Source organism: Pan troglodytes, chromosome 5 (assembly GCF_028858775.2).
Source record: "Pan troglodytes isolate AG18354 chromosome 5, NHGRI_mPanTro3-v2.0_pri, whole genome shotgun sequence".
In the NCBI taxonomy this organism is placed as follows: domain Eukaryota; kingdom Metazoa; phylum Chordata; class Mammalia; order Primates; family Hominidae; genus Pan; species Pan troglodytes.
Genome location: NC_072403.2, coordinates 52601411 through 52614468, shown reverse-complemented (window position 1 = coordinate 52614468; position 13058 = coordinate 52601411). Strand labels below are relative to the sequence as shown.

Sequence of the window (13058 nt, the reverse complement as noted above, 5' to 3'; positions counted from 1 at the left end):
CTCACTGTCATTTTGCTCAATTTTATGGGCGTGACTCAACACTAATAGAAACAGGCTAATACATACAAACATGTAGGTTTTTGGTTTTTAAAGAAACTTAGCAGTTGAGGAGAAATAAAAAGTCTATTGTAAGAGTAGATGCTCATTGAATTAAGTGGGCTAGTTGATTCCTAGTAGAACTTGTATTCATTCATTCATTCACTTCAAAAAATATTTATTGATCAGATCCTAAGTGCCAGGTACTGAGTACAGCACAGTTAGTAAGATAGATATGCTCTCTGCTCTCACAGTGCTCACATTCTAGAATTGAGGGATGAACAGGGTGAATTCATATAGTGAGAAGAAAAGCAAGCAGAGTGCTGCAGTATAGTGGTGTGTGTGTGTGTGTGTGTGTGTGTGTGTGTGTGTGTGTATGTGTGTGTTGGATATATGGGAGGGGCCTAGCTTCTTGGATTGGATTGGATTGTGAGGAGAGACTTCTCTGCAAGAAGGCCTGGAGATGAAACCTCAGGAAGATGGGCAGACGTTCCTGCAGAGGGAACCACAAGCACAAATGTCCTGCTCCTGGGAACAAGTGTAATGTGTTGCAGGCACAGTTGGAAGTCCAGTGTGGCTGGAGTTAGGTGAGGGAGAAGGAGAGTTGGAGGAGTGAACTTTAGGGGCAGGAGCCAGGTCAGGAAGACCCTCATAGGCCAAGGGAAACATTTGGATTTTACTCTTTACAATGAGAGAAGCCAAAAGAGAGTTTGAAGCAGAGATGTGACATAATTGATTTACTTTATAAAGAGATGACTCTGGGTGCTATGTGGAGAATGGATTACAGGGGAAGGAGAGGGGACAGAAGAAGGCCAGAAGCGAGTTTACTGATGGGGGGTGGTAGCAGTAGATGGGCGTAGGCTATTTTTTGGAGTTACAGTGGGAAGTTAATGTTTCTCTGTCTCGAATTTCCCATCTACAAAATGGGAATGAGATTGCTATACCTGGTCCACTTGTAAAAACTAATAAACAAATGAATATGCCCTGAAGCATAATGTAAGACATTATTACCATTATTATTTGCTCATATTGTATTACTTTGAATTCCCTGTGGTTTATTTTAAAATTTGTTTTAATAAATTTGATGTCTTATTATATTCTTTTCAGTAAACCTAATTTATTATACATAAAAGTATCTTTCTCTGTTCGGAGAACTGGAAACTCTTAACTAAGAGTTACCAATAAAAACAAGTCGTCACAAAATGCAGGGAAATTATTGCTAAAATAATAGCTGGCTTAATTTCAAAAGTTGAATATACTCAGATAAAAATTCAAAAATAGAATAATTAAAGCTGGGAATGGGAAAAAAATATTTTGGACAGATTTGCCTTTGTCTTGGCTGTGGTCATGCAGATATCTGTGAGTGCAAAGATTTGTAGATAACTGTAAATATCTATATGGCAGCAGAATTTCTGGAGAAGTCTGTGGACCAGAGTTGAGTAGGGTTGTTTCCCTTAGTGAAGCATTCTCTCTCAGAGGAAGCTCTTGAATTTTCTCTCATTTATCACTAAGTTTTAGAGAGTCAGGAAGTTTTAAAGTTGTTTACCAACTAGGATAGTGACGTTCTTCGCAGAGACAGGACAAGTAACTGCCACAATAAGGCAACTCTATTTCTCTTTCCTGACTCACTTTGATGTGCAAGTTACTAGAAGGAGATATGCCTGCTTAGAGGAAAACAAGCTCTTCCTCATTTGTATTGTGGGCAGCGGAAATGTCAGCTCGTGACTTAATAGTCCCTAGGTCATGTTAACTTGCCAGATCCCCTTAATTATTTATTGGTCAGTGTGTCTGAATTTCAGCTTGAAGTGGCTAGTCTGGTGATTCAAATTGCAGACAAAATGTGATAGTAATTCTGGGATCTGTATGATTTATCTCTTGCCATATCAACCACCATATTTTTCTTAGGGCTGGAGAGTGGGGGTGTTTGGGTATCTTAAAGGGAGAGGTTACATCTCTCCTTGAAGCCAGAAATCTATTTGTTTCACTCATGTTTTGAAATGTTGAATTAGTTGCTCCTTTAAAAATCAGTGGATATTACATACAAATGTAATTTTCCAGTTTTTCTTGGAAACAATCAGATGATCTAGTGACATGGAGCTGCCATTCCTACATGGAAGCAATTAACTGGAATAGAGTGGTAGTTGCCTTCTTTGGATGGCCCAGTTTGCACCATCCAAATAGAATAAGGACAGTTCACACCAGTCCTTATTCTATTGCATGAACCTGTTTGATTCATTTAAATTACCTGTCTGGCCCTTGTAGACTTTTGATTTTTAACTTCAGGTTTAGGGCAATCAAGTGTAACCTGTCTGTTATACTTTCACCTTCATCTAATGCAGGAATCTATATTCCAGTATCCCTGCTGGTAGTCCCCAGACCTGTACTTTAACTGCTCCTCTGATAAAGAAGATAATGCTAATTGTTGAAAAGCTACTGTTGATGGAGCTGTACAGTCTGGGCCTACATAGAACATGTTTAGGAACTTTGCACAGGACTGTGGCTGTCACATGCAACCTAGGTTTTCCACATTAAAAGTAAACATTCCTCATTCCTTCAACAGCTCCTCATGTGACTTGCCTCCTTGTTCCCTCATCATTCTGGTTATTTTTGGGTTACTGTCCCTTGTCCTGAACCTTTATTTGTTAAAATCCTTAAATCCCCACCAATTCAATAAGATGTGGTCTAACTGGTGCAGAATGCAGTGGGAGGGTGGCCTCCCTTTCTCTATGATGTCATACTTTTGTCATGCAACTGAAGATGTCTTTAGATTTTTCCTGGCCAATCCATTGTGTTTTTAAATTTACTTTCAGGGCTTATTTTCCAGTTAGATTGTTCCTGAGAGTTTACAGGAGAACTGTTCAATGTACAGCTTGAGAGCAATGGTTTTCAGCTGAGGATGATTTATGCCCCCACTCCAGGGGACATCTGGCAATGTCTGGAGACATAATATTTAGTTGCCACAACTGGGGTGTGCTATTGGCATCTAGTGGGTAGAGGCCAGGGATGCTGCTAAACACCCTGCAATGCACAGGACAGCCCCCACAACCAAGACTTATCAGCCCCTAGTGTCAGCAGTGCTGAGCTTAAGAATTCCTACTTTAGGGTCAGGGTCTAGGTTCAGATCCTGGTTTAGCTACTTCCTATCCTTGTGAACTTGGGCACTTTATTTAACCTCTTTGTCTTCATTATCTCAACTGTATGTCAAAGAACTCTGAGGACTAAATGAGTTCATTCATATGAAATGCTTAGAAGGGTAACTGTATGTACAAACACTATCTTATTTTTCTACCATATTTTATTCATTTTGGTGTGTACATATAACATCAGATAAGTGGGTGGGTAAAGTTTGAGGGATAGCACTTCATTTCTAATCTTGCCTATGGGATGGGCACTAGTGCATTTGGACGTTTTAGGGAGCTAACAGCTTTTCTCAGAAATGCCTTCCCTCTATGGCCTCCATTATCATTTTTCCGGCTTCTTTTAGTATTTTCCTCCATATTGGGGCATATATGTCAGTTTAATACTGCATCCTCCTGGAGAATATGGACACTGAGTTCCTTTAGCAGGAGAGCATCTGTGCCTGTTGCTTGTACATCCCATTTCCGGTGTGCCCCAGGCTCCTCCACACCCCAGTCACCGTGGCTTGCACCTGCACAACAGATTCCTGGGGCTGTGTAGCAATTGGTAGACCTTGGATAATAATAATAGCATTTCTCCAAGGGCTCACATCCCCATAAGAACCCCATTATCAGGGTTCCCCTCTGACAGATGAGGAGAGAAAAGCAGAAAGTAGGTAAGAACTTAACTGAAGTCACCAAACTAGTAAGTAGCAGATTCAAGATTCAAACCTTGGCAGCCAGAAACTGGAGCTAAATTTCTAAACCACTTTATGATTCTGATACAGGTAAGTTTTCTCAAGAAGTATACCCATGACCTTAACCTAACCATCATGTAGCCATTTATGCATACAACACTCAACAGATCCAGTTACTCTTACTCTTACTATTGTGAGTAATATAGTTGGGGGACTGAGTCTGAGAGTAAGATCAGGAACTTACAGTATAGCAGCAAGCTGCCCATTGATCTTAGACAACTTTTACCTTTTATGACCTTTAAGCCATATAGAACACCAAACATTTGGACATTTGCACATGGGATGCAGATTAATTCCCATTTCCAAAATTGTGAGTAGAATCAACTAATTATATGTTACTTGCAGGTTTTGCATCTCATGCATCTGCCTCCCTAGAATGAAATAAATATTTCTTCCTTATTAAACAAGGATAGAGTTGCCCCAGCATTTTCTTAGACCAGGGTTTCTCAACCTCAGCATTATTGACATTTTGAGATTCCTCTATGTTGTAGGGCTGTCCTGTGCACTACAGGATGCTTAACAGCATCCCTGACTGCTACTCACTAGATGCCAGTAGCAGCCCCCTCCTGGTTGTGGCAACCAAAAATATCTCCAGACATTAATAAGTGTCTTCTTGGGGGGCAAAAATGCCTTAGTTGAGAGACACTGCTGTAGAGTGATGTTCTAGCCGCATTCTCCAGCCTTCATCCTATTGTAAAATATCCAAAGAAGATTTTATCTTCTTCAGCAATCATTTGGTCTGGTAATGGGTCAGTTTTGAGGTATTTAAGCCACTTTCTTTGACTTTAGTTGAAACTGAATTGGGCTATTATTTGCTTTTTGTCTCATTCAGTTACTTTATATGCTCCATATTAGTTTTCTATTGCTGCTATAAAAATTTTCTACAAATTTAGTCACTTAAAGCAACACAATTTATTATCTCATGGTTCTGAAAGTCAGAAGTCTGACATGGCCTTACTAGGCTAAAACAACAGGTTCAGTGAACCTTCAGAGGTCAGCTAGTCTGTGTTGCTTTCCTGAGGCTCTAGAGAGAATCTGTCTCCTTACCTTTCCAAGATTCTAGAGGCCATCCACATGTTATAGCTCATGCCCGCTTCCTTCATTTTCAAAGCCAGCCATGGTGGGTTGAGTTCTCACATCACATCATTCAGACCTCTTCTTCTGCCATCCTCTTATACTTTTAAGGACTCTTGTGATTACATTGGGTCAGATAATCCATGATAATCTCCCTATTTTAAGGTCAACTGATTAACATTAATTCCATTTGCATCTTAATTCTTTTTTGCCATGGAACATAACATATTCCTATGTTCTGGGGTTTAGAATATGGGCATTTGGGTGGGAGTGCATTATTCAACCTGCCACATGCCCCCATTCCAAAGGTCAATCAGGAAGAATTTGGAAAGAGAGTACTGATACTTAACAAATGAGCATTTTCTTTTCTGACTGTTTACTAATAACACAAGAGCTAAGGCCCACCTGCCCTAATCTCTTGCCAGGACTGGGTTTTACTTGGATGGTTTATCTGTCAGCTTTTCACAGAGATTTCAAACTTGAGATTGGACATTTTATCTATTGTTTTGGTTTGTCTTTTGTTTCGAAAAGGGAAATGATGCCTGATGAGAATTTAACAGTGACAAATAGGGGAAATCGGGATTTGTGGCAGTTGTGTATGGAGACTACAACTGAGAAGATCTGAAGAACAGGTGGGGAACTGTGGTTTCAGTGGGAGAAATGAAGTCTGCAGGAGAGAGGCAGAAAGGTAGAATCCATTTAAATGGAATGTATTATCTGAGTGCTCATTGAAAGTCTTCTTGATTGCCAGGATGATATTTTATCTAGTGGTCAAGGGGCCAAATTGAAGATAATTATTTTCAGGCCTTACTATTTGAAGAAAATCATTGATTTTTAAAGTGAACATTCCCATTGATTTAGAATGTTGGTGGCTCATGCCTGTAATCCCAGCACTTTGAGAGGTAGAGGTGAGCGGATCACATGAGGTCAGGAGTTCATAAGCAGCCTGGCCAACATGGAGAAACCTTGTCTCTACTAAAAATACAAAAATTAGCCAGGCATTATGGTGGGTGCCTGTAATCCCAGCTACTCAGAAGGCTGAGGCAGGAGAATCACTTGAACCTGGAAGGCGGAGGTTGCAGTGAGCTGAGGTAGTGCTATTGCATTCCTAGGTGACAGAGACTCCATCTCCAAAAAAAAAAGTTTGTGTTTTTGTATTGACCAGTGATTGGGGTTATGGTAATAGATTTTCATACAATGTGATGATGAAGACGGCTGTATCAAGGGTTTTAGTGTAGTCCCGTTGGATTCTCTAGTTCTAAGAGAATGTCTAAAGTTACCATTAAGTTTTTCAGGGTCCTAGTTCTTAAATATAAATACATTTCTAGCTAACTCATATCCCATGGTTGAGAAAAAGGCACTTATCTGTGTAAAGAGAACTTTAAAAGTTAAAAGACTTCTTATGAATTATTCCTGTGTGTTCATATTCAGAAGCCTCTGTGGTCATTGTGATTATTACATGTTAATATGGTTCCTGGCTCATAACTCCCGTTGCCCTTGCTACAGTCTTTGGTTATAATATTGGAGTGCTTTAGACCTCAGGAGCAGGTCTCAGAAAGCAGAATCTTTCTCTCTGACCTTTTCCTGCCTTCCTTTCACCTGCCCAAGGCAGGACTCTAATCTGATTGTAGGTTATAAGACCCTTATTCAGGGAAGGGTCCTCTTACCCTGGAAGAAGGAATGCTGCACAGACAGACCAAGAAGAATCTGAACAGACAGGGCTTGCTGGGTTGCCCCTCTGAGTCTATTAGCATTAGAGCTTACCCTTATTGTCCAGTCATATTTCTACACAGCTGTTCATACTTTGTTGAACCTATGCATAAAAATAGACAGTTTCCCCTGTATCTTTGGGTCTTCATTCTGAAGGCTCCTTGTGAATACACATTAAATAAATAATCTGCCTTTTACAAGTTGATTTTTCAGTGACCCTTCAGAGGTCCAAGGGGAATGCCACCCGTGGCCCCCTTGGCCCCTTCAGTGTGCATGTATTCGAGCCTAGAAATGCCTCTGGAAAAAAATCTGTTAGCAAGTCATTATTTGTGAAGAGATAACTCAATTTACCTTTTTCTGTTATGTTTGGATTTTTGAAATCATGTATTAACTTTATAATATAATTAAATATAATACTGAAATAAGATCAAATAAAATCAACCAAAATTATAAATAATCTTAAAGAGTTGCACATATATACCTTTTTTTTCTGATCAAAAGAAAGATGTTGAATAAGGAAATACAGTCCCTCTGCAAGTAGTTTAAGAAGTTTTGGCCGGACACGGTGGCTCATGACTGTAATCCCAGCACTTTGGGAGGCCAAGGCGGGCAGATCATGAGGTCAGGAGATCAAGACCATCCTGGCCAACATGGTGAAACCCCATCTCTACTAAAAATACAAAAATTAGCCGGGCATGGAGATGGGCACCTATAGTCCCAGCTACTCGAGAGGCTGAGGTAGGAGAATTGCTTGAACCCAGGAGGCAGAGGTTGCAGTGAGCCGAGATCACACTACTGCATTCCAGCCTGGGTGACAGAGTAAGACTCTGTCAAAAAAAAAAAAAAAAATTTAGAGCTCCAGCAACACATTTACCAGCTGCCTATCTGGGTCTTTCTAGCCTGTACAATAGGAGCTGCCCTTACACAAAAGCCCCATCTCTTTGAAATCTTTCTGTCTACATTCCTGTTGCTCTCAGAACTTGTACCATATCATCTAAGAATTATAAAATGCCCCTGTAATTTGCTTTCTTCCTGTATTATATTATTAATATATGCTAGTCTTGTCTCTGAAACACAATTGTAAACTCTCTGAGAGTAGGGATTGTGTCAAAATCTCTGGTACTTACCACAGTTGTTGCCATAGGAGAGGGCATATAGTATTTGCTTAAGAAATACCCTTTGATTGAATGACTGCAGATCTGATCATCAGGATAGGCCATGCTGTGCTCCATTAAGGCAATAACAGCTTCACCTGGAAATTTCAGTGGCTTAACACAGCAAAGGTTTATTTCCCATTTGTGAAAGGTCATTTGAATTGGCAGGGGCTCTTCTCTGTTCAGTGACTAGGTATCCAGGCGTCTTTCACTTCAAGACTGCACTACATCAGCACATGATTTCTAAGTTTGCTGTGTCAGGGAAAGGAAGGCATGAAGGAGATAAAGTGACGCTGTTGCAGACGACTTCTGTTCAAATTTTTGTTTCTCAGGAATTAGCCCCATGGGCCCAGCCCAACCACAGGGGCGGCTAAGAAATGTAGGGAAGCACATAGATGTTCAGGAGCACTCATTGTCTGTGCCACACATCTATATTACATCTTCCCGCAAAATAGCTATACTAACGAGTGCTTCATTAGTGTCAGTGGGACACCGGATCATTAAACTTGGCTCGGTTTGTATTAGTAACCAGATGTGCTAGATTTATTCACTCAGCAGGCATTTACTGAGTGCCTCTGTATACCAGGCACTATTCTAGGTCTTGGGAATACAGCAGGTGGAAAAACCATCAAAAATCCTTACACTCACAGAACTAAGTTTTTAGTGGAAGGTGATAAACAACTAACAAATAACATACAAGGTACGTTAGTTGGTGATAAATATTGGAGAAAAATAAAGTAGGGAGGGAAATAGGGAATGTATTGGTGTGAAGAAGGAGGTTAGATTGCAATTTTAAATAGATTGAACCGGGAAAGTGTCACTGAGAAAGTATCACTGGAGCAAAAACCCAGAGGTGAGAGGACCAGTCATTTGGGTGTCAGAGCAAAGAGCATTTCCATAAAAGGGAACACATTCAAAGCCCTCAAGTTGGGGATGGAAGGTGGGTGTGGAGTACTTGGCATGTTTGGTGAATGGCAAGGAAGTAAGTGTGATTGCAGCAGGTGTCCAAGAGGGGCTAGTGGAAGGATTGGGAGTGTGTTGAGTAAAGGTTATGTAGATCGTTATAAGCTATTTTGGGTGAATGGCTTCTCCCCCGTAACATATGACACCATTTGGGGGTTTTGTGCAGAAGGGTGACACAATCACTCTGGCTGCTGTGTTGGGGATAGATTTTAGGGTCAAGGGCAAAAGCAGGGAGACTCGTTAGAGGTGATGGCAAATTTTAGGTAAGAGATGATGGTGGCTTGGACCTTTTCTATCCCCCACAAAAGTTGAAGGGCCAAATTTTAGGGGGGAAAATGGATGCACAAATGCAAGATAGTTTTTGCTAATAAGATGTTAGCATACAGCCTAATTATAATTTATTATTACCACACATCTCATATTCTGTTGTTTCATTTACTGATTCAACAAGCATCTATGCAATACTACTTCTTCCAGGCCCTCTATTAGGCACTGAGACAACAAATAAGACCTGACTTCTGCTTTTTGGAAACTTATATCATAGTAGGATTATAGAAATTACCAAGAATATAACATCATATTAACACCCAAAACAACCACAGCAGCAGAAATATAGTCACTATATAATTAAATGATGGAAATAGCCAAAATTTATGAATTATTTACTATGTGCTAGACATACCTATGGATATTATTATGATGATGACAGATGGTTGTTATATTTGTTATATTTTGTTGGCTATTTTTATAGCTGACCATACTGTTATAAAGTTAGAAAACTAGTGACCAAAAACTTAATCTAACTGTCTGAAAGTATTATTTCTGTGCTCTACAATCCAATGTAATCCTTAGTAATGTAGGTAATGGTAATCCTACATTACCAAGGATTTTACCATTGTAGTACCAATCTAAAACCGAGCACAGAAAATACATGTTTTATTTTTTCCAAGTGTTACTAGTACCTCAGCCTTTCTTGATTTGTCAGCTTATTTAAGGCCTCTTCATTGCATACTTCTTTTTTCTTTTAATCATCTGCTTCGAAGGAGACTAAACTGAAACTGCTGCTCAGCTCCCAAGATGGTGCCACCCAAATTGCATGTGCTTTTCTGCCTCTGCGGCTGCCTGGCTGTGGTTTATCCTTTTGACTGGCAATACATAAATCCTGTTGCCCATATGAAATCATCAGGTAAGAGGTGTATTTGTTCAAGGTCTTGAGCAACTGATCTGTCGCCATACTTCAAGTGGGCCCCAAGAAGTTGAACATCTGCACATCTAAACAAGTCCTATTTAAAGGCTTATGGAGATCCTGTATTCTCCTGGCGTAGGGGAGAGGTTCTCACTTTTTCCTCATTTCAACTGAAATTGAAGAAGCACTTGTGTTCTTCAGTATCAGGACTGCAGGACAGAACCAGGATGGGACATTTTAAGATATACTGGACGCTCAGCTTGCAATCACCACGGAGAACCTCCTTAATGCCACCCCTTCTCTCTCTGACTGCCCTAACGCATGCCCACACAAGCATAGTAATGCAACTGGTCTGGAGTCCACTCCAAGACAGCCTCAAAACCTGCTTCCATGAGGTGGAGAAGAAGCAGGTGTCTTGTTCAACAGGCATAGTCGTGGTTAATAGTGGAAAGTCATGTGAGATAACAATTTCAGGTCTTGGGATCCAAAAGGAAACAATCTTTCCTACCTGATAATAGAGAGAAGTAGGGACAAGTAGGTGCTAGGGAGTTCCAGATGAGAATGAATGTGATCACTCATTCTTTCTTGCCTTGTGGTAAGTGGGGAAAGAAAGAGGTGGAAGGCATAGACTAACCCAGGAGGAGTGGCCAAAACGGGACAGCCATCTTTAGACGGCTACATTTAATGTCACTAAGAGAGATCTTAATTGGAAAAAGATTGTTTCTGGAGCTTTGCAAATTCCTGTCATCCCAGAGGGTTGTGATGCATAAACTTCTCTTTCCAGTCTCCTATGGAGAGCAGTGTAGGTGGCTTCTGAATGGTGTCATACTGACTATACCTACAGAGCTGTGCACCTGGATAGTTGTGGATCACTCTGGATCTAATTGTTCAAGCTTGATGAGTGACTCCTTACGATAGCATTTGCAAAAGAGCTTTCATAATTCAGTACCTTAAATTTTGCCCTACTACATAAGCAGGAAAATGAATGCATTAGGAGAGGTTTTATATCTTATATCTACATTTGCATAGGAAATAGAATAATATCTCACAGGTCCATTCATCCTATAACGCATCAGGAAGTTAAGTCATCAAGGATACACTGGTGACTAAGACAATAAATGTATAGTCAAATTCAAGGGTCCTGCATCCTAGATGACATTAAGTTCATTTTTCCTACTACCTTTTTCATGGATTGAGAACAGGTAATATCTTAGATGGTGGGAAAATCATCATTCGGGAAACATTTATATCCTTCACTTTTAATTGGTACAGGGTAAAAATTTAAACACATTTTTTAAATCCCTTTGTCTTTAAAAATCATTGGAAGGCTGTCGCTGGACTGAGAGAAACTTGAGGACAGGGACGTTGCTTTATCTTTATAGTCCCAGCATTGAGCCCAATGCAATGCCCATTCTAAATGTTCAAAAATGAATGCAGGCCGGGCGTGGTGGCTCGTGCCTGTAATCCCAGCACTTTGGGAGGCCGAGGTGGGTGGATAACTTGAGGTCAGGAGTTCGAGACCAGCCTGGCCAACATGGTGAAACCCCATCTATATTTAAAAAAAAAATACATAAAATTAGCTGGGTGTGGTGGTGCACACCTGTAGTCCTAGCTACTTGGGAGACTGAGGCAGGAGAATTGCTTGAACCCAGGAGAAGGAGGTTGCAGTAAGCTGAGATTGCACCACTGCACTCCAGCCTGGGCTGCAGAGCGAGACTCTGTCTCAAAACAAACAAAAAAAGAATGCATATATATTGGTTTAAAATATTAGAAACAGTTTATTAAATAAGATTAAAATAATAGGTGATTCTTTATAATTTCTTACTAAATGAATACACAGAAAATATGGCTATGCAGGTTAAAAGGTTTGTAGGAATGGGCTAGAGATATCCTCTTTGCTAATGGAGGACATAAAGCCATATAAGAGTGTAATTGTCCTAGCATGTATACAGTTCATCTCCAAACCCAAGACTGAACATCAGGAATATTTGACAAATGAACACCACCAAAAATATGTAATAAAATTAATAGCATGCCATAGGTTCCAATCCTCCTATTAAAATAAAGTTGAAGAAAACTAAGAAGAGACATTTATAAATTCTGAACCACAAAACTGTGTGAGTGGTCATTTGATCTGATGAGTCTCCTCCTTCCACTTCCTTAATGATGACTCCTGACAGATGGTTAGAGAATGGGAAATCCAGGCCCATAACCGGGTCAGCTGTAGGCTATGGAGCCTGTTCCACAGCCACCCCCAGGCACCCTGGCACTGGTGCATAGGACCCCATAGACCTATACCAAAACCTGGGTCAGCCTGATGATTCCTGAGGTCTTCTCAGAGGTCAGGTGTCCTGGAACAGGCAGACCTCACCTTGACCTGAATGCTCCTGAATGCTGAGTGAGGAACCTCCCCAGGGAGAACAGGTGTTGGACAACCAGGGCACTCCTAACTTATTGGAAAATGTTCCCCGGTCCTTTGGAATTGAGATCTCACAAGCGGAGGCTTGTGTTGGGTGAAACCCTCCCATGCCTCCAGAACTGAGCCTCCAATTCTAGAGGTAGTGTCTCCAACAGCAGCTGTGGCTCTGGGGCTCCTTAGCGAGTTGTGTGAGCCAGAGGTCTCCCTGCAGCAAGCCCTGCACAGGCACACCATGCCTGCCTAGGGGTGGGGTTGCAGTAGCACCAGGCTGCTTACCACAGAAGAAGAAGCAGGTGTCCCTACCTTAAGGTCCTCCTCCTTGGGACTTCACATCTCCCTGTTACACCAGAAGCATGGCTCAGTAGATACTCTTTTAATGGAAGAAGAAGAGCCTTTTGTAATTCAAAATAGACCCTGAAAGTTCACCTTGCAGGTAAAGTTTAAAAGTTTCTGGGGTTTGAATCTACCTGGGGAGAGGTTAGACCTGCTAAAACTTCCCTAAGGACTCAGCACAGATTTACCTAGCAAGAGTAAATGGACTCTGGGGAAGGAGTAAACAGCATTATTTGTCTACCCCTTATGTGTCATGTTTTGTACTAAGAACTTGACCTACATTCTCACCTAATCTTTACAACTGTACTG

General features: G+C 40.8%; 1 protein-coding gene across 4 annotated transcripts in view; it reads left to right on the top strand.

Moving 5' to 3' along the window:
• The window catches only part of PLA2G7 (phospholipase A2 group VII), a 53412-nt gene that overhangs the window by 2979 nt on the left and 37375 nt on the right, over positions 1-13058 (top strand). For 3 of the 4 annotated variants that reach the window (XM_054685877.2, XM_009451400.5, XM_518519.6), the window contains exon 2: positions 9855-9997. The exons of the other annotated variant lie outside the window; for it this stretch is intronic. In XM_054685877.2, the coding sequence (XP_054541852.1) occupies positions 9889-9997 (109 nt within the window). In that variant the 5' untranslated portion in view covers positions 9855-9888. The remainder of the gene's footprint in view (positions 1-9854; positions 9998-13058) is intronic. 4 annotated transcript variants of the gene reach the window in all.